The sequence below is a fragment of the Lepisma saccharinum genome, chromosome 12 (genome assembly GCF_977018435.1).
Source record: "Lepisma saccharinum chromosome 12, izLepSacc3.1, whole genome shotgun sequence".
In the NCBI taxonomy this organism is placed as follows: domain Eukaryota; kingdom Metazoa; phylum Arthropoda; class Insecta; order Zygentoma; family Lepismatidae; genus Lepisma; species Lepisma saccharinum.
In genome coordinates this window covers 18,912,561-18,935,612 of record NC_139240.1, presented here as the reverse complement: position 1 = coordinate 18,935,612, position 23,052 = coordinate 18,912,561, and the positions used below count along the sequence as shown (strand labels likewise).

General features: G+C 34.6%; 1 protein-coding gene across 1 annotated transcript in view; it reads right to left on the bottom strand.

Moving 5' to 3' along the window:
• LOC145996588 (receptor-type tyrosine-protein phosphatase S-like) overlaps positions 1–23,052 on the bottom strand; it is a 183,369-nt gene that overhangs the window by 81,631 nt on the left and 78,686 nt on the right. Inside the window, exons 12-19 of the mRNA XM_083133125.1 lie at positions 21,978–22,170; positions 17,066–17,130; positions 13,957–14,170; positions 7,813–7,931; positions 6,846–7,032; positions 4,133–4,447; positions 3,018–3,256; positions 1,053–1,125 (exon numbers count right to left, since the gene is read on the bottom strand). Coding sequence (XP_082989251.1) covers positions 1,053–1,125; positions 3,018–3,256; positions 4,133–4,447; positions 6,846–7,032; positions 7,813–7,931; positions 13,957–14,170; positions 17,066–17,130; positions 21,978–22,170 — 1,405 coding nt within the window. The remainder of the gene's footprint in view (positions 1–1,052; positions 1,126–3,017; positions 3,257–4,132; positions 4,448–6,845; positions 7,033–7,812; positions 7,932–13,956; positions 14,171–17,065; positions 17,131–21,977; positions 22,171–23,052) is intronic.

Genomic DNA, 23,052 nt, shown 5'->3' with positions numbered 1-23,052 from the left:
AGCAAAATTCAGGCAAAACAAACAGTGTATTATAGCAAGTGTTTATTCGTCAAAAACTTCCATTTACCAAACAAGCTTTTATATGTCACTAAAAAGATCCTGTTATTCAATGTGACCCCCCTTTTACTTTGATCACTGCATGGATTCTTTGCACGAAGCACAAGCGCACCCTATTTAACAGATATTGGTCCAAATTCATGAATACTGGCGCAATAATGGCTTGAAGAGATGCCACATTGGTGTGTCTGGACTTGTTCCACACATAATAGTCAGGAATATTTAAAGCCTTGTCCCAAAAGATGTCCAAATTGGTGGAGAGCCACTTTTGCACTAAACGGCTTGTGTGAGCTGGTGCATCATCCTGCTGGAAGATTTATAGCATCCTGGATGTCACGGTTTCACTACCATTCACAGAATCTGAAATCGGCGACCTTCCAGCATGATGTCCTTCAATAATCGCCACTCCTTGATTGTATTCTACACTCAACTTCACTAAATCAGCCATTTCGACGATCTGCACATCTTACACACACATCTGGTCTCTCGACACATCAACAACCTCCACTGCTGAAGTCAAATTTAGGGGAAACTTAAATTTACACTTTGTCCAGATTTTGCTGATGCACCCTGTATGTTGCAAGGGCAATGTTATGCAGCCAGAAGAGACAGATACTCAAGGAATATGACAAGATAATACAGAAACTAGACAAGGAATCCACTACCACAAAACATAGGACAGGGCATTCTCAAAGGAGATGTTGACTGAAGTCACCATTATTTGAAACTGAATATGGAATTAAGCGAAGCACGTTAAGTTCTAATGAGCAGTGAACCGTTTTGTACAGTACTCTCTGAGAACAGAAAAATGCATAATAATTATAAGATTTGAGAACAGTGCATCTGAATTTTGCACTACAATTAGAGACTAATAAGAAATATGTGTAAAATTATTGTTTATGTTAATGATACACAGCTGATGCCAATAGATTATCAAAAAAACTGTGGATTCTTAAGATGTATTGATAAATCTAAAGACAGCAGGATTTATCTACCTGATTCTTTGGTTGTTGCTGATGCTTCCAAAATAGCTCCACCCTTCAGAACATCTAAGTTTCTTGCTTGCACCTATCGGTAAGAGAGAGTTGAATATGTTTACCTCTAAATAGAAACAAGCAACTTATCATTGGTCATATATATTTCCTTCTTTACAGTTAACAGTTCCTCCCTCACAAAATTCCTGTGCATTGCACTACCATGAACATCTGTGGTAGACCACATTGCCTGCAACTTGAACACCAAAGAAACATCTGAATTATGTTTTTCACATTTTGCTGAGCCCCTCAATAGCATTGAGGTAAAGTTGTTGCCTTCTAATCAACAAGAGCCACGTTTGATTCCCAGTGGAGGCAAGGAGGGTCAAATTCATTCCTGATTACCCTGTATATGCATAAAGCAGGTGGACAAAAATTTATGATTTCTATTTTAAAAATATCATTTTTGATGATTACTTTTATTTAAATCGATTATTTGATTTTAATAAAGAACACATTTTAAATTGCTTGTATGGTTTTTGGCACCATACATATAGATATGTGTTTTTCTGTAGAAAGGCTTTTTCTATAAAGTATTACAACAGTTTAATTAAAGCATATATAAATATATATATATTTTTCTGTTTCTGATACTGTATATATGTACCTACTACGGAAATGTTTCTTTAGTGTGTTAATGAAACTATAATAATTACAGTAACTTTTCTTCCAGTGAAAATAAATCATTCTGGATGTACTCTAGAATTGGAACTTAGAATTTTTTTTAAAGTCTTTGTAGCTGAATTTTTGATTTTTTTTAATGATAGTTTTCAAAACATGAGTGTCCATGTTTGTTTAAAGTTTAATAATAATGACACTATTTACTGTTAAACATCTTTAGTATTTTGTATATTTTTCCACACAAAATCTTTCCAATTCTTGCCTATAAAAATTACTGAATTTTTAATCAAGAGAAATTTGTATGTGTTTACAGTTTACATATTATATTTTCTTTCATATGAGCTTCACCACATCAGTACATATATTTTGTTTCTTTTCTTTTCCTTTCTTAGAGCCTAATAAACACCATTAAATGATTACGAGATTAATGTACTTTCACCAAAAGTATTTATCATATTTACAAAACAACAACAACAATAATAATGTAACAAAGTAGAACTGCCCTATCATTATTTTTTTATTTTTCCTTTGCTGTTCGATTTCATTTATCTAGATATAAGTATAGGAGACTATTTTATGCTCAATTTATGTTTGTGTGTGTATATATATATGTGTGTGTGTGTGTGTACATAATGTCATAGCAAATGAAGCGAACATTGAATATAGAAAACATATTTTTAGCCAATTTGTATCAAGAAAATAACATTGAGCATGCATTTATTCTCTTTATACGATATATTGTATCTTGTACTATCTATTGTATTTTATATTATACTATGCCTATAATTTTATAGACGTATTCTAAATGTACATGTACAATGTGACAATTCCAAACTTTTGTAAAGTGACGATTTTACTTCCTCAAACAGACTATTAATCTTCCCAACTGTTTATGATCCCTGTTGGGAGTATTTTAAGACATGTTTTTTAGCTTTTTAAGAAGAGTGGCCCTCTTACACTGTTCATGACAAAATTTTTAGTGTAACCTTATGTTTTTAACATGTTGTATATGTCCTGTGCAGGTTCCTTTTCAACCTTGAACTTTTAACCTTTCTCAAGGGCTCTTTACACCCCTTTTTTAACTTTCATTCAAGGATTTTAGATAAGGGGATATTTCCCCATGTACATTGAAGGGTGCAAAATGGCCATATATGACAAATGCATCGCAAAATTTTAATTTACTGATGCATTCCTTTACAGTGAACTTACAACAAAGGCCAAACTTGGTATAACAAAATATTAAAATAAATCACCAACTGTAATTTCTATATATACATACTGATGCATGTAAAAAAATCAACTTACTTGTATTTTATATGTATCACCTGCTCTTAAATCATCCTTAATATCCAAACAAACAAACGAACTCCACAGTGCACACGAAGAGTTTTGAAACACAGATACTGCATGACTTTGCACTTTACCAAAGTATGTGACAATGTAGCGATCCAGATGTCCATGTGGTGGAAGTGGTGGCTCCCAGCGTAGGGATATCCAACTGTCCCCATGAGAATATGCATCCAGCTTCCTGACAGCAGGCGGCTCTGCGACAAGAATGGTTATCTCAATGGTGTTTCAGTGTTATTGACATAAATATAGATTTGACTTGGTGTAAAAATAATGTTGAAATCAATATACACACGAAGGGATTTTTATACACTCACCTACAGGCATGGTCATGGCAAATTCAGAAATTCAAATGTGCCATGGTGAACAATGGTAACTGTGTATTCTTGTCAGCATACTTTTTTTCTGTATTAGCCACTTACAACTAACCAAGAGCTTTCTTTAATTACTGCTCATTATTTACAGATAAAAATACATGTTCATTGAACATTGTTGCAGCTGGTATACAAAACAGCTCTTTTCCCTGCTCTTTAAAATCATAGGTGCCCTTATATTTTATTTCCAAGAATCCATGTTTATTTTCAAGGCATTCACTCTTAAAGGCATGTGTGTTTAGAATGCTGTGCTTTCTCCGTGTCACATGAGAATAATAATTCAAATATTTATTATTATTGTTGTTATTATTGATGGATCGATTGATTGACTTGTTTTATTTTACATCGATTTTTGTGCTACTTTTGGCTAATTTGCGAAAATGGGGATGAGTGATGATATGATGAAATTGATGAATGGACACTCACAAATATCCATGCCCAGGCTGGGATTCGAACCCGGGACCCCTGGTGTCATAGTGTGATGTGTTACCCACTCTGCCATGGGGACCAGCTATTATTATTATTATTATTATTATTATTATTATTGTCGCAAATCGTTTACTGTGATAATTTGCCATTTTTTAAAATTGTTTCCATAGCATTTTCGATAATATTTCAAAAGCTCAAGGGGGGAGAGTTAAACCCGGTAACCCTCCTTGCATTTGCCACTGACATAATCATGCATGTGAAACAACATACCTGCTTCTTTTGTGGTGAATGGTATATTCAGTGCCTTATTACCAATCAATATCCCATGCTGATTTGCAAGATGAACAGAGGTAATGTAATTAGTGAAAGGTGTGAGGTTGGAGATGAAGAGGCTTGTAAGTTCTGTTGTGTTATTGAATTGAAAATTTTTAGCCCATGGATCTGTTCCCTGGAGGACAACTCTGAACTTGTAGTGGCTGCGAATCTGTGTGCAGTCAGGTGCTTTCCAATCAACTGTGACTGCTTTTGAGGAAAGGTACGTCACGGACTCCTCAGCTTTCTCGGGAATAACATTTTCAGAGGTCTCTGTAAAGAAATAAAACCACTATTAATCAAATGGAATCTTGAATATATTACAATTCACTTTTTGAAGAATTTTTTTAAAAGTAAATTAGGGCTGATGCCCATGTATCAGTATCGGACAATACCGGTGGTATCGATATTGGGAAGTATCAGTTGGAATTTATTTACCAATACCGAGCGATACTTTTGTTGAATTTTTGCCTCCACGGGTTCTGTGAATATGCCTCTCAACACTTTTTGTATATTGAAAGCAAAAATCTTGGTCAAATGATACATATAATTAGAATGGAATACTTGCACACTATTGTTAATGAATATTTTGAATAACTTTCAATTTTCAAATATCTGTATCAGTGGGAATTGGTGAGAGTATTGGCATCAGTATCGGTATCAGTTCAAAGTGGTACTGGCTCATCCCTAAAGTAAATGAATGGCTGGTTCATGGTTTTTTCACTTTCCCTATGATGTAACAAGATGACTACAATGGGTTTTTCTTACAAAAATTATGACTTATGTACATAAAACCGATAAAATATGGCTTAATTGCACACAATAAGAGACTATTGAAATTGGTAAATTTGATTGATAAAATTATCAACAATTTTATCATTAAACCAAACACTCAATGGCAGCAATTAGGGGGGAGTATGGGGGCAATTACCCCACCCAACACTTTTTGCCACTTTTACCACTGCACTATGCTAATCCTTATCTACCAAGGGAAAGTAAACTGTCCTTGCCCCCTAGTTTTTTTTTAACCCAATCACCGCCACTGCAAACACTCATATGTGTATATATATATCTGCCAATAGTTCGCAAGTAGTCCGTTTTCCTTTTTTTATTTTGAATTTACATTTTTATATTCCATCTATATCCATTAAGCTAACATGTACTCCTTTTTTTCATACTTTTCAATGTATATTCTTATATTTCATCTTCGCATTGTATTAATCTTCCAGATAAGGATCTTTTGTAAAAGTGGCATTTCAGACCAAAACTTACCTCTGTAATAAAGATGATATTTATTTTATTTCATTATTGTACTGGCGGTGTAGATTAACCGTTGCCTTCTGTCAAACCACTAATGAATACACAGTTTTAGATATTCTTGATAAAAGTTAGTGGTAAAGAAGGCAGAACCACAAGATACTGTGGAGCAGTCAATTGAATAAGTTAAAATCATAAAAAATTGTAAATCTGTGAATTAGAAAGATACAAATTATTGAAGATTAAGGAAATGCTTTGAATGTCATACATCAACTTGATTTTGAATTTTTGTTATTTTAGAGTTACTTTCCTGCCATTTTTGCTAGTTGTGATGTCATATCTGAACTTCAGACAATGCCATTACAGTCTCTAATAAATCTCCAAAATTTGTGACTGGCTGAATGAAAAAAGAATCAGCTGAATGAGTGTCATGAGCCACTAAAACCCTAAGGAACTGTGGCAGAATCGATTCGTCATTCTTATTTCACACTTAGAAACAAAAGAATAATTCCTTTCAACATGTAAATTTGGTTACAGCACTTGGCACACTCTCTTTGTAGTTATGTGCTTGAAAATGTTTGGGAAATCAAAATGTACACCAATTGGAAATCGGTTCTGAAGGTAACCATATGTGACAGTAGCATATCATTTGTTACAAACACTGTCATTGTTATGCATGAATTTGTGGTTGAAAAGACAGAAAGAAAGGGTTCAACATGACAAGGATGTGCTTCATTTTCTTCTCTTTCCATTCAACCTGGTCTCTCATGTCTGTCTGTGGCACATAGCAGCCAAAAATTTTGAAAGTTTGGAAACCTATTGTATATCACCAGCTGAATACTATTTTGTTGTATGTCCATCTGCACTAACATCAAAGGAGAGCTTATTAAAGTATGATTTACATGGATTTGATACACTATAAGATTTGAATAAACATTTTATTCGTGTTGATAATTCACGCCATCTAACAACTAGATAAGTAGACAAAATGCTTTGGAACATAACACATTAACATGTACAGAACAGGATAATATCATCTACTCATCTCCGACAAAACGTGAAGATACAACAAAATAGCATTGAACCGGCGATATAATCATCACGCAAACAAAACACTCTCAATTAGGTTTTGCGCCAATTGATTTCTGTATAAAGCATGGCATCTACCAATAAAACACATTGATCCAAAGTGATCAAATCACAGGACAGAGTCTAAGCTTCACCCCATCATACTCACATATTGAACCTTATACTGGTATCCAAGTCTACATTCCCTGATGGTGAAAGCAATGTATATGCTTGAAACAATGGCTGCTAACTCCAACTTAACCTGATTGGTAACAAGAAAAAACTTGTTCCAATAACATTGCCAGGAAAGCTATAGTTTCTACAAATAACTGGTGTCTGAACGTACCTCCTTCATTAGTCCTATAAGTTCTGTGTGCGGGAGGTCCATAGTCAACAGTAAAGGCTGACACAGATACATCATATTCAGAATATGGTATAAGCGACGTCAACACAACTTCTGTTTCATTCGTGTCTAAGGTTCCCCAGGAAGATTGATCGAATTTCTCTTCTTCACAGGATAAGTAAGTTTTATGCTGAAAATCAATTAATATGGTTGAACAGCATTTTATCTGTATTAATCCAAATAAATATAAAATACAATAAAATTCAGCATGTAATTTGTTATAATAATACCAATAGTAATGACCAACACAGATATATAGAAATCTATACTTGTTCCAACATAATTATAGCATATTTGGATTCAAAGACAAGAGGAGTGTTTTTGAAAAAGAAAGTAGCACATGAACAGTAGAAGTCAAAACAAGCGCAAAATTGGAAATTAGGTCATTTTGCAAAAATAAAAAATGCAGAGTCAACCAGTACTCAAGAACAGGCTCCTGCCCAAAGCCTTGTGGCACCAACAATATTTCCTACTATATTTTTTTTCGTAGTACATCTCTGATGTGAACCAAAAGGAAAATCTTCAGCTTTGTGGAGGGAGATAGCTGGATGAATGTCACCAGCAATTCAAAGTTCTTCTGTGACATCGCTAGTTGACACAATTACCACACAAGTAAAACAATGAAAGCAAAAAGTCAGGCACAAATTGGTCGGAGTCACAATTTCAGTTTTAGTCAAAACTGCATTTCTTGCTAAAGTTTCAACATGACTTTTTACTGATATTCACAGATTAGAAAGAAAGGATAGCATCTCAATTGGAAAGTGTGTTTTTAAAAGACAATGGATTTAAGATTGATCACATTAAAAGGCGAACGTTACAACTCCATTGTTTCATTGTACTTCCTCATCTCCCGAACACATTTGCACACAGATTATTTATCAATTAGTAGCTCTATTGGCCTATAAATTACCTTGTAAGAAATGTGATATGACCTGATTACTCCATTCTCTGTGTCTGGAGGATACCACTTTAGCATAATACTCGAAGATGTCATGTTGGGGGCTTGAAGTCGATAAACTGCAGAAGGTGCTGAAAATATAGAACAACACTAATTATTTCTGTGCAGTATCAGATAGCTACTTTCAATTGGCAATTTTCTAAATGTACTTTCTTCATTGGTAATGAAAGACTGAAATTCAAGATGAAATCTGACATTTAATGGTATTCGTTGCCATGTTTTACATATACCCACAGACATGTGAACGCAACTGTCTCACTTCCTGTATTTTTCATCAACATGTATTAAGAAAGGAGGAATATGAAAACGTAACTGATACTGTTAATATTGACATAAAATGTACCACTGCTGATTTGCATTAAGACTCTTGTTAATTTCACTAAGTTTATTAGGTAACCAGGTGACTCTCAGCTGGAATTTTCTATTGGTTCCAATTGAAATTTCAATTGTATTGAATTGGTTTCAATTGGAATGCATCGGATTCTATCAGATGCCTAATATAGCTATCGGAATGTATTGGTTTCAAGTGGAATCTCAACTGAAACCAATTGGAAAATCAAGACAATTTCCAATTGTAAATTTATATACATTGTAGAATCAATATGTTATAAATTCATTTATTGACTCAAAGCATAGGGAGTTTAATTCTTGACACCTCATTTCCTGTGATTTAGAAGAGCATTGAAAAAACAGCACACTTGAACTGAACTTCTTCTGAATTCTAATGCATACTACTGAAGTCAGATTTATCTTAATAAATACCTAAGAAGATTTCTTTCTAAAGAACCAACTCAACCTTAAAGCAGCTAGTAGTTGGAATAAATGTTCATATTAATTCTTGATTTTTTGCAATATGGAATCTCCATGGTTATTCTTATGTGTATGTAATCAAATTGGAAAAATGAGCATTCTTTTCATCAACTAAGTTGATCTGGACAGTGTTTTGTTTATCACTTTTTCAAGTGTGGGTCAGATTCTTTGTTTAACCTAATTTGTTGCTGTTTTCGCATGTATAAAGGAAGAACAACATATGTATCAATTTATGACTGAAGCAGCATGTTTTTCGATTTTCAATAAGTGTGTTAACACAATGAAGCTACAGAGTTAGAAACATGTTCATATATTTGAAAAACTTTTGTATGTGCTTTACGAGAGATTTATTTTAGTTGTTTTATATGATTTCTCTATTGCATTTACAGTTGTATAGATAAGATTTTTTCACGAGCAATATATTGAAAACAATAAAACACTTTCCAATAGAAAACAATTCTGATTGACCAATCGGTTCCAATAGAGTGTCTAAAACCTCATATTGGCTATGGGAACCAATTGGAAAAATTTCCAGCTGGGCTGCCACATTTTTTTTTAATAACCTACGTATGTCTTGAGAAAATTGTTTCACAAAATTATGGTACATCAATTGGCATATTTTTCTTGAATGTGCTTATTTTACTTTCCTCAGACAGAGTCTTAAACATCCCAATGATTTGTCAATCATGTTGGAAGATGATGACAGCATTTTAGCAAATGTTTTTAGCTCTCTGAGAAGTGCAGGACTTTTACACTGCTTCTGAGGAAGTTTTTAGACTATCCCTGCCTTTTTATAAAGTGTTGCATTTGTCCTGTGGCAGTCCCTTTATTACTTGCACCTTTTCCAAGGGGCTCTTTACACCCCCTTTTAACTTTAAAGTAATGGTTCTAGATAAGTTTTTTTTCCTTGTATACTTAGAAGGGTGAGAAATTGCCATACACGCAGAAGCACCCAAAAATTTTGACTCAATCAATCAATCATAAAAATAATAAAAATTATCAGAATTATTCACTCAATTGTGGGCTGTTGGTAGTGATTGCTGCTACAACTGTTTCAAGCACTGCCATTGGCTGGTAGCTTTTTGGGGTAGTAAATAATCTGTGGTGCTTGGGTTAGGCTTGTTGGGTTTGGTTCTCTTAGAAGAAGAAGAAGATGAAAAATGGTTGTAGCAGCAATACTAACCTTAAAGCAATGCCACATTGGTACAATCATTGACAATTCTACTGATAAACCAACATATTAATATGACTGTATCAGCTAACAAAGTATAGTTCTATATGTAATACATACCAGTTGTCAGTCAGAAGCCATTTCAAATAGCTATTTTGCATTGAGTTGTTAATTATGCTTAAGTAAAAACTATTGTTGGGTGATATACCATCCAGACAATATATTGTGATATTGAAAAAATATCATCCAGGCGATACCAACTAGATGATATATTGTTATGATGTTTTGGCAATATATATCATGTTGACAATATATCATCACGATATTTAGTGATATGTATCATGTTGGCAATATAATGTCATGATATTTTAGCAATATATATCATGTTAGTGATATATCGTTACAAGTTTTGGCGATATTTATCATGGAGATGATACATCACCGCTATATGATACAGAAAAAATATCATATCGTATCATCTGTGACAGTGGCATGCAGTGCTAAATCAGACAGGGGAACAGGTGACCTGCACTTGCCCCCTCCCCTCCCATCCCCAGCGTAATATAATACAGTAGACCAAGTAAAATTCAACCCTTATTGAAATGAACTAAATAGAGGGGTGCCCCCCACCCCCAAGGCCAATGGCGCATCCCTTCCAAATTATATAATTTGTGCCCTTAAACCATATCGTAATTAATTATTTAATTACAACAGCTTGTCTACTTCTTTCTTAGCTTTCTATACTTGATCTGCACCTCCTTCCTAAACAGGGGTGCCTATCACTTAAGACCACCCCTAAAATAGTTCATCATAATCGAGAATATATCTTGTCTTGTAATGCAGCTATAGTATATAAACTTCACATTCACCTCATTCAAGCGCCAAACATGCATCCTAGTAACATATCATTGCAATCAAAGCGAGCAAGAAAATCTTTAAATCCATTCCTTTGCTGGCTTTCAAGAATATTAATTTAATGGAATGTTAATACTTTCTTAAGATCCAGAGATATTTAGTCTTTTCCAGCTTCCCCTTTGGCACGTTCGGGGTTAAAACGTGTGGATATCATATCGCTAAATGCAGTCTCCAAAATTTAATATTTGAACTCTCTCTCCACTACAGAAATCTCTTGACAATCTGAGATTGAGTTTCCATGCCAATTTTAGACTTACTGTTGATATTGAAGAGTGGATTATACCTCATTCAAAAAATTAATTCTCAATCTCCACACCAGAATTTCCGCAATAGTCTGTCTAAGACAATAGTAATACACGATAATTGTATAATTGCCCTCAATTTCAGGCTCAATCCCCCTCTAACTAAAATATTGAGTTGGATATTTCTACCCCCCGCCCCTTAGATAATACCCTTAAACACTTTCTTTTCTTCATCTAATGGATTAAATATGGTGCATTTAAGGTGTAAAATTTTTACATATATTTTGGAAAAAGATATAAATGTTGAATTTTATATTATTTGAAGGGAACCCCCCAAAAAGTCTCGGTCACGCAACCTGCGCCATAATCCCCCTGTTGGCACCCCTCCTGCAATACATATGTTACGAATTGTCAGAAGTAACATACATGAAGCACATTAAAATTTGGACAATAACAATGTTAAAGCAAATATGATACTATAATGTAAAAATAACATTAAAAACAAAATTGTTGATGCGCAACAAAGAAAATAATAATAAAAGCAATTTATGCTTCATCTCTCTATTTGTAGATTAAGTTGACTTTTTTGTAGAGTTGCGCATTCTTGTAATTCAAACGTCCTCAATGCAATGATGGCATTCAGATGGGTGAATTTTTTTCATGACGTCTGCTAGATTTGTAGAAATTGTGACAAAACCCGAACTGTTCCAAACTCCCTTCTCGTGAACAAACAAGGACAACAATAATTTGCCACTGGAAGAGTATCCAGTTAATCATTTTACAGAGTTATATTAACTTTTTATAAAATGCCTTCTGTACAATTTTGTTTTTGTTTTTAATTCGGTTAGGGTAGGTCTTGGTTTGCTGTCTTTTCTGTAAAGTTCAATGAACTAAAGGCTTTCGTCTTCAGCTGGTCGATCATACAATATTCTCAACCCTACGCTCGCAACATTCGATTTCTTGTCCTGTCTCTGCGTGCGCCTGGTCTTGGGGCTGTTGGAACAGGTGGATGCGGCTGTTCCCTCGGAAGCTATTTCACAACATTTAGCCAAGGCATTTAGCAGACGATTAACTGTAGAAGATTTTTCCAGTTCGTTATGAATGTCAGATGCAATTTTGCAATGAGATTAGGAAACTATAGACTTACTACACTAAAAACTATCACTACGACGCAATTAAACTTTAGCACATAGCAAAAACTCGAAGGAAAACGAATTTGCTGTCTCTCGTAGGGAAAAGCTATAGAGTTCAGCAACCATGGTGGGGGAGGTGGGAAGTGACCATGAGGATAGTTTACCTTCGCGTGTGGTCGGAAATACTCGGCATCAGGCACTAGAGGGTGGAACGACGAGGGTAGGTGAAGTAAACAAACATCCAGTCATGGTGAAAGTTTTCTTCGGCGTGTTGATTTCGGGAGAAAGAAGTGTTCTTATTATGTTAATATAGATAATTAAAATAGCTTCAATGGGCGATAAGGAGGAGGAAACAGCCTGTTCCCTCTGTTCCATGGAGGGACCGCCACTGGTCTGTGACAATATATCGCGATATCAAATTTCCGATATCATCCATTCCTAGTTAAAACCCTACTGTATCTTTAAGTACTGAAACTGATTCAATAGTTAATCAAAGAAAATCATCATTAAATTTATTTAACTATGTATTCTTTTGTCTTCATAACTCACATGTATCACATTCATGTATGATAAGTAGACCCCACATTTTTATGTAATTTCAAAGTACAAAATATGTACATAAATATGTAACAATAATTGATAAAATATGTACCTAAATATGTATTATCCAAAGAATATGTAGCTAAATTTGTACTATCAAAGAATATGTAATATTAATAACAATCATGTATGCAAGCAATTTCAAGAATTCTGCTAGATATCTATCTTATTTGAACATATTCAACATAATTTTAAGGGCATAAGTTGTTCAAATTAAAATTTGTATCAAATTTATAAATTCAAAAAAGCACAGCAACATGTTCATATTTATGAAACCAATTTTTCAACTATTAATTACTTTTCACATTGCAAATTATTGTATATTATGTAAATATGTAAGAGAGTTCTTTGTAACTTTCAAAACAGAAGAACAATCGAATGAAAATACATAGTTACTTTTGTACTTTTTGTTCAAGGGAACATATTGTGTAACTCGCAACATACAGGATAAAAGTTTTCTTGTCCACCGATGCAAAGTTTCAAGGTGCTTTGACTAAACCTAAAAGCGAAATGAAAATATATAACCAGAAAGGGGGGAGGAGGGGGACTTCAGCATATTTCGATAAATAAGTTCCCATGTATTTTTTCCCCCTTCTTCAGCCTGTCTTTCGACTTGGCAGTCAATTTTAGGTGACTGTAAGCATCTCATTGATTAGAAAATATGACATCACATGTGCTACAAATTTTCTTCATCATGTTTCAGAGATTAAAAATATAGGAATTAAGGATCAAGATAGGAAAAAAAATACCAAAAAATGTTGTTTTATGTAAAGTAAATGAGCAAATATGTAAAAAATGTAATATCCTGGCAAATATGTAAAAATATGTAACAAAATTTATGCAAAATCATGTCACTTATATAATTCGTTAGCATTCTCCTGTTCTAGGTATGTATCTAGAAAGAAATAGAATATATAATTACATAAAAATCTGGACTCGAATGATAAGGGACATGTTAGCTTACAGTGCATGTACAATAAATGCAATAATGTTCATTAAATAAGTGAACATAATACAAATAAACGAACTAAACAAGTTTCTCAAAAGATACTCATCATGATTGAGCTTGTGTTTAAAGTCCACTTTATGCACAGCAAGGCTAATCGGGACTGGACCTACAGTTTAAAGTGGGATCCGGGTATCGATACTCATCATGATGTATGCATTACAAAGAAGAATATTTATCATTGATAAACAATAAGATGGTTTTTACTAAAGAACATACCTGCCTCTCCTGTAGTAACATCTTTCATGGAAACTTGATTATATCTGCTGGCACTAATTTTATTGAATAAAAGTATCTTATATGGTGTATATGGCTTACGATCTCTTATTGTATAGGGGACAGTATCTGGGTCAAAATTTTGGCAACCTGAAGGACCTCCGCAGATTTGCAACCTGTAGAATCTTTCTGGACAATAACCATCAGCCAGGCTGACCTGGGGAAAATAAGAAACGTTAAATATTAGGGATGGGACAGATTAATCGTTACTCTATCGGTATCGGCTGATATGGGCATATTGGTGTATCAGTTTATCGGTAAAATTAACAACTATTTTACCGATCAGATATATCTACAAATATACAAATATCTTATAAATTAGTGCAAAATTCTACCATTTTGTTATAATTTTTATGGATAATCTATATGTCCTACTTTTTAAAAAAGTAAATGTTAAAATATGCAACTTCTTTTGCATTGTAGTCACCTGGAAACAAAGGAGGTTTATGAATCATTCGGTTTCTTCAGAACTTTATATTGGATCAGTAGAATATCAGTTATCAGTATCGGTAAATTTTATAATATACTTTATCAGTGTCTGCCAAAACTTCATATTGGCCCATCCCTATTAAATATAAACCAAACTGATGATAATATCATGACTAGAAATTAATGGTATAATATTGCAGAAATCAGGATTTATCAACATGAAATTTTAACACATAACAATAACCTACTGGAGTGGTTAGCACAGCAAGTTACGACGTCAGGAGTTGCAGGTTCGAATCCTGGCTAGGTGGGTGTTTTTGTCCCTCTCCCTTCATCAATTTCACCATATCATCACTCACTCATCCTCATCATCATGATTAGTCACAAGTGACAGAAAAGTGATGCTAAATAACAAAAATCAAATGAAATCAAATAACCTACCGATATAAATGTATCAAATGTCAGGGCTCTATCGAACATTTTCCACCCAGAGGCATAAGTGTTTTTTATAGATGCATAAAGGCAATTTTAATGCAAAAGTGGCCACAAATGTGCAAAAATATGAAGGCAGGTGTTGCAGAAAATCTGAAGGGTATTAATGTGTGTAATTAAATCACTGCCAAATCTGATATTCTATTGATTTCATATAAAATTGCAAGTGCAAGGAACTAAGTGTTAATTCCTTAATATACACCAAATGTAAAGGTATGTATTCTGTCTTACAAAAAGACACTGCAAATTTTAAAAATTACTTTGGAATACTTACATGTGTAACTCCAATAAAATGTCAGTGTTTGCATAACTCGCATTACCTTTTGTATTTGATACAAGTTAATTTTAGCATATTTTTCTATTCGTGAGGATATTTTAACATACAGAAAATGATGATATGTGTAAACTCTTGAAATGCAGTGTTTTAAACTCAAGTAAACCAGTAAATGTTTACTGTACAATTTTCTGATTATCAAGGAATTTATATTTGTGGTATCTATTATTAGTAGAGTAAAATGACTGAGAAATGGTTAATACAGTGTAGCTCATAAAGAAATTAATGCTTTTAAAAGTTCCGTATGTGTTAATTTGCAGATTCAACAATATGACAAGTAGCAATTTGTACAGAAGCTCTGAAAGATATTTTTTTTTCAGAAATGTTATTTTTAAGTAAGGTACCATGGAGGGGGGAGGGGGGGAGCAGAATGTTTGAAGTGTCTCAACCTTAAACCTGCTCCCTGGACCTTAAACCCTATGATTAATGAACTGAAACAGCAAATTGCTAATGTAATTTTGCTAGTAACACCTGACAAACTCCATTGCATGTGGTATGAACTGCAATATTGTGTGAATGTATGTTGTGTCACAAACAGCATTTCACACTTATGAGAAAATCACAAATCACAAATAATACATCTGAAAAATAAAAACTTTCAGTGTTTATGTACCAATTATCACTTGTATTGTTGCATTTGCAATCAGTAACACACACTGAATTTCCCTGTATTTTCATGGTGCATGTAATTCAAAAATTATTAGTTATACATTAGATTCTGTGGGTTTCTTCTTGCTTTTATGATGCAAACTAATTGTTTAAGTCTTTTGCTTTGCTTTAACATCGCTTCTTGTGCCACTTTTGGCTAATTTGCAAAGATTGGGATGAGTCATGACATGATGAAATTCATGAATGGACAGCCACTCACAAACATCCATGCCTAGGCCGGGATTCGAACCCCATACCCCTGGCATCATAGCATGATGTGCTAACCACTCTGCCACAGGAGCCAGCTGTTTCTCTTGTAAAAATAATTTTTATCTGAAGTTATCCTTGTAATTTTGCTATATGTCAATATGAAAATACAGCAACATAAGTTGTGGTGTAAATTGAGGGTTGGGAGGGACAGAACATGAACCTCGGTTCTAGAAGGTTAAAAAAATACCCCTAACATGTAAATTATACAAAACCTGGATATTTTGTGGAACGAGTACCCCTTGCCCTGGCAAGTTACTCCTATACTAAAATAACTTAACAGAAAAACCAGAGTTAGTGGTGGATTCTGTCTCAGAAAAGTCAAGCCAAACTTTCATGTTTAATTAAAATGTAGTAATAAACTTGAATTGTTGTTTTAAGTCCACTTTATGCACAGAAAGGCTAATCGGGACTGGACCTACAGTTTAAAGTGGGATCCAAACCACTATGTACCTCCACCAGATATCGAACCTAGGATCCCCTTGATTACAAGGCGACGACGCTACCACTGCACCATTGGGGAGGTCAAAATCTAGTAAAAACTACGATTTATTGCAATATATTTTATATTAGTTATTGTAAATCATTTTCCTATTTCCAGAGTAATCATAATAATGATAATGGAAAGTAAAGTAATGAAAGAGATCAGCAAGATTAATAACAAAATACACCCAAAACTCTTAACTTTACACTAACTACCAGTGTATATTGTCATATTGAATTACCAATTATAATGATATAAAGTCACATACATTTATAAAATGAATGAAGTTAACATCAGAATTTAAATTCTTTTACTACTATTTCAATGAATGTAAGTACTGGTTAATAAGGTAACTATTTGTAAAAGAAATGTAAAAAGGATGCAGTAGTCATACTAACAGGCCAATTCAATGTGATGTTCACTGATGTTACATTAGTGAGTGACAAATCTGATTCACTTGCAACTGTAAAGAAAAAGAGAAAGAAGAAAGCATTTCAAATTCATTCAGAAATACATAACATCAATTAAAAACTAATATATATACACACATTGACAAATTTTCTTGATGGGTCCCTGTGCACACTTGTAGCTGAGAAATGTTGCCTAAATCTGAACATGAGTAAACTAAGGTTTAAACAGGCTGTAAATCTACGCAATCTGTTGCACTTTGACTGAATTCAAAAGGGCCAACATAATTTAAAGTAGGGATGGGACAGATTAATTGGTACTCTATTGGTATCGGCCGATATAGACATATTGGTGTATCGATAAATTGACCTATAATTTTATCTGATATATCTATAAATATCTTACAATTTAGTGCAATAGTGTCATTTTGGTATAATTTTTTTATGGATATAAACATATAATTTCCATTCTATGTTTTCTTTAATAAGTAAATGTTTAAATATGCAGCTTCCTTTGCATTCCAAAATCTTGGTTCATCTGGTTAACATAAATTTATTAAGGAGGTCAATGAACCATTTGGAATTTTATATTGGATCAGCAGAATATTGGTTATCAGTATTGGTACTTTATTGGTATTCGCCAAAATTTCATATCGGTCCATCCCTAATTTAAATAGTTCTTGAAGCTTTCCTGGTAGTGAATTATGGAATATCAACCAGTTTAGTTTTGGATAGACTTGTGAGCATTCAAGAGCTAATATCACTTATCTTCAATGACTTCAATCCCATCCTTGAACATGACTGATGCTATCTTTAAAAAGTTCACAAGCTGATACCAATGCCAATGTATTAATATTGATCGATACCAGTGATATCAGCAACAGTTGGATTTTATTCACTGATATCGACTGACATTTTTTCTGGCATTTTGGTCTTTTGCAGGGTTCACAAGAATGTCGCACAACACTTTCATGGAGCATAATTAACCTGGAAATTGTGCAAAATTCAAAGTTTCCATTTATTTTGCTCCAATATTGTGTGGAATAATACGTATGGTGCAGAGACTTGGACAATGACAGAGAGACAAAGAAAAGATGCAGGCAGTGGAGATGAAATTTTTAAGGAGTGCATTGGAAAAGACTAGAAGAGATAAAAAAAGGGAATGAGGGTGGTGAAGCTTCAGGACAGAATAGATCAGGCACAGATGAGACGATTCAGACACATGACGAGGATGGATGCAAAAACAGTACCAGTAAGAGCTTACAATGCAAAAGTAGTGGGAGTAAGGCCAAAGGGGAGACCAAGATGTCGGTGAAAAGAGCAGATAGTGGAGAGTGCTAAGGAGAAGAGTACAAGATTGGAACATTGTGGAAAGAGAGGAGTGGTGGAAGATCAGGAAAAAATGGAGAGGCTTGACTTCTATGCCGACCCAGCCAAAGGCAGGAAATGGTGAAGGATGATGATGATGATGTGTGGAAAAACTGCATTTCAATTACATAACTGGTATATTAATATTCTAATGTAATTCTTGACTATTTTGAAGCAAAACTCTGATACACTAATGTTCATAATTGAAATGCAATACCTATGCAGGTATATTAATCAATATTTTGAACAACTTCTAATAATTACAATTTTCAAGCATTGGTATCAGTATTGGTGGGAATCGGTGAGAGTATTGGAACTGGTATGGGTATCAGTTCAAAGTGGTATTGGCTCAGCTCTATTCAGAAGTCTATCCGGTTGTTATTCGAAGAGAATTTCGTCATCAATGTAAATTTGATTGTTTCACATGTCTCCAACATCTTAAGCATCTCTACGTCACATTTTCCAATTAACAAAGCTTCCACGTCTTGTTTTTTTTATTGGAATTCCTAGATGCTTAAAATAAATTCAAGTTCTGTTAAAAGCATCTCCTATTAGAGTAGCCAGTAGGAGTGGTTAGCACAGCATACCACAACAACAGGGAGCCAAGGTTTGAATCCCAGCCTGGACATAGGTGTTCTTTGTGAGTGTTCCTTCACCAATTTCACCATATCATCACTCATCTTCATCATTATGATTAGCCAAAAGCAGCAGAAAAGTGACACTAAATAACAAAAATCAATAAAGAAATAAAAAAGAGTAAAGGACTATTTTTATTCAACCTACAGTGGGCTGTGGTTGGGATGTTAAAATGGTCACTGGACTTTGGGCTGAAGTCTCCAAAGCTACGTATTTTTAAAATCCCCTCTCCTTTTGATAAACCGCTATGATATTCTAAAATCTTAAAATTTACATCTGCCCAGAATTCCTTCTAGAGCATTAACATGAATCTTCATGTGGTTTTCTTTTGTTATTATTTAGATATTTGCAATTGTTTCATAGGCTTATGTAGCCATAAAATTCCTCTAAATATCTAGATACACGAGAGAAGAAACAGGTTCATGATATCAGCCAAAGAGTAAACCAAACCTTAACTTTTCTTGCCACTGAAGATCCTAGGTTCGAGTCACAGCCTTTCCATGGGTGTTCTTTTTGAGTGCCACTTCATCAATTCCATGTAATATCAACACTCATCCTTATCATTGTGATAGCCAAAAATGGCCGAAAAGTGATGCGAAAAAAACAAATACCTATAGAGACTAAGTCATGAGTGCTGTGTCTATGTAGAAATTATTTTGGAAGTTTCACGAGGAATGAACACAGGCTCATAATGAGAGAGGTCGGACAAGAAAGTCTGTGGCAAAGCATGTTGGACAAGTGAACTGTCTGATGATTCTTTGTTCATTTCGTAATCATCTATTGACAACTTCATGGCAGTGGGACTAAGCTACCACATATTGTACTACAGAAAGGTTCACTGGCATTCACAAGACTCATCAAATGGGTGGAGTCAAGACATGGGTGGAATTCGTGAAAGTTGTAACCAAACAAGCATACACACTCCCAGAACAAGCCTGTACAATATGGCCAAACCATGCCCATGTGTACTGTGTTCTAGAGTCTTGCTGGTAGACTTCTTGGAGCTGGAGATGTAATGTCTTGTGAGACTTTTACACGCCTACAAAGGGCAATGCAGAACAAGAGGAGAGGTATATTGTCCTTCTCCATTACAGTGCACAACCACCCACTACAGCAAGAACACAGGCACATATTCAGGAATTTGGCTGAGATTTGTTTGATCACCCATCATACAACCTGGACTTGGCATCACCTTAATTCCTGTTTCTGTTAACCCAGATGAAAGTGTGGTTGGAGAGTATTAGCTTGGGACTGATAATAATCAGCTGTAAACTACATGCAGACTTTTTTTTTTAGGGGAGAGATAATTTCATGCTTCATTATAACAAAAGATTTGAAACAATAGCCCTCATGACTCATTTGCTACAGAACAGGAGGTCAAATTGGCAAATTATAAATGACAGAGGAGACTGAAAGAAGAGAAAATATGCAGTGAATATGTTGAAAAATTATTGATGAGAAATGAAAAAGTGCATTTGTTAAAGCTATGGTATGTTCTAGAGTGCTGCAATTAACGTATTTCACTCGAGCGGCAAATAGTTCGTATGGGCAATGCTAGATGGCACACAGAATTGATAGTTCTTCCCTCCAGCGAAATACATTCGAACTCTCGAACCCTATTAGTAGATGTATTTCTGTAATTTGTTTATTTTAGTGGGTCCTCAAATATGGATCGTGAAGTAAAGTACGAAGTGAAATTAAAAAATAAGTGAACATAATCATCATCTCCATATTAAAATGCAGTTTTGTGTATCTTACTGAGATATGTGAAGATGAAATAGATGATTATGGGCTGAAACTGCTTAGACTGACATTTTATGTTTCATGGAAAGCAACATTGCTCAAGTGGAGGACTTGATACAGGAGAACCTGCATATTATTGTCAGTGAAATTGCTTCCCAGATGGAAATAAGTGTAGGATCAGCCCACCATATCAGTCATGACATACTGAGGTTCAGGAAAGTGTGTGCGAGATGGGTTCCGAAACGTTTGACAAATGAAATGAAGAAGAGACATGTTGATGTGTGCAGGGAGCTTTTGCACTGTTATGACGGTGAAGCATTTCTTCATTGTATTGTCACTGGAGATGAAAGTTGGGTTCATTTCTATGAACCAGAACGTAAAAGGGCAAGAATGGAATTATGTATTTTAGACCGAAAAAAGTGCTTGCTCAACTGAGTGCTTGAAAGGTCATGTTAACTTTCTTTTTTGGACCACAAGGGACCAATTCTTGAACATTAAATGCCCAGATGTAAACAGTACTACCTACGCCAACCTCTTGCATGAAAAACTGAAACCAGCCATTCTGCAGAGACGATGTGGTCTGATGTCCAGTGGTGTACTTTTTGCTCCATGATAATGCAAGACCACACACTGTCAGTGTCACATTGTCTACCATCAAGGACCTAAAGTTTGAGTGCTTAAACCACCCACCATATTCACCCAATCTCGCACCTTCTGATTTCCACATTCTTTGGCCCACTGAAAGATGGACTAAGTGGATCAAGGTTCCAGAATGACGACAAAGTCCATTCAGCAGTGCACGAGTGGTTATGTACGCATCCAAAAGTTTTTTTCCCCTGTGGATTCAGTGCCCTTATCAAGTGCTGGCATAGGTGCATTGGACTAGGTGCAGGGGACTATGTTGAAACATAGTACTGTAGTTCTTTTGAACAATGGTTGGTTATACATGAAAACTACTGTTTAGACAAGAATGTATAGATGCACCAAAAAGGTTCTAACTTCATCCAACATTAAATTCAATCAAACATAAACATTACAGACATTAAATCAATAATTAGTCCTTTCTGGTTTATGTTGTGCAATAAAATTATTGTTTTAGGAATTATATGAACTCTACTAACACTTCTGTTGACTTAATCTCAAGAAATGTACTTACTAGTACACATTGTCATGAATGGTGCAGATGGAACGTCATCATTTTCATAACTGTTTCCATTTTTAGTTATCAATATAACTCGCAGGTCATAATTCGTGAGGGCAGACAATCCATCAATAAGTCCAACATATGATGTAGCATTTGTCACTTCAGCAGGAATTCCAGGTGTCCATTCTTCATGTCCTTCACTTTCCTGAATGTACAAAATCAATGTAAAAGCTTATCCGAAGATTTCATAACATTAATATTGAATGGTGTTACAAGCATACATGTTTTGGAAGCTTAAATATGAACCACAATGAGAAAACTGCTAAATATCCAATATGTTTTAAGAGATTGCCAATATAAAAATAGAAACCTACGAACAAATTATTGAACTATTCATTCTTTTGTAACATAAGATACTGAATAATACCTTGTGTCTCAAAATATATGAATTTGAACTATTATTAACTTTTGAACAATGGAAAATTATATAATACAGTTGTATTTAGTAGTTTTTATTTTCTCTGCGACATTTCATCCTGGTTTCCCGTAACTTTCTCAAACTTTTCAACAATGGTTACAATTATATGGCATATACAAAAAGTAGAGATGAGCTAACATGATTTTTTTTTCTCAATTTCAAAAGAGCAATAGTAAAAAATTTAATAATGCTAATAACCAAGATTTTGTCTCGAAATGTGGCCATGCAGTCTAAGGCATCAGCCTTTGGATGCATGCTGGTTCCAGTCTTGTGGAAGAATGTGTAACAACTTTTCTGCTGGGATTTCGGTCAGTGTATGGGACTAATGGACATCCACCACCATGAGGAAATTGGGAAGATAAGAATCAGTAGCATAAGCCTGTTATGGAAAACATACAACAATGACTGGTGGTTCATGATGCTGACCGCACATCACCCTGTAACTGGTTGGATGATTGCCCACCTCTGCAGAAGCATGTGCGAGTAATACCTGCAGTCAGTAAGTAGTGCTTGGCCTTCACGGGCTGTTGAGCCACAGATGATTGTTGTTAATAACCAATATTGTATTGATCTGATCAATATATTTGGTACATAACAGCAAATTGACAT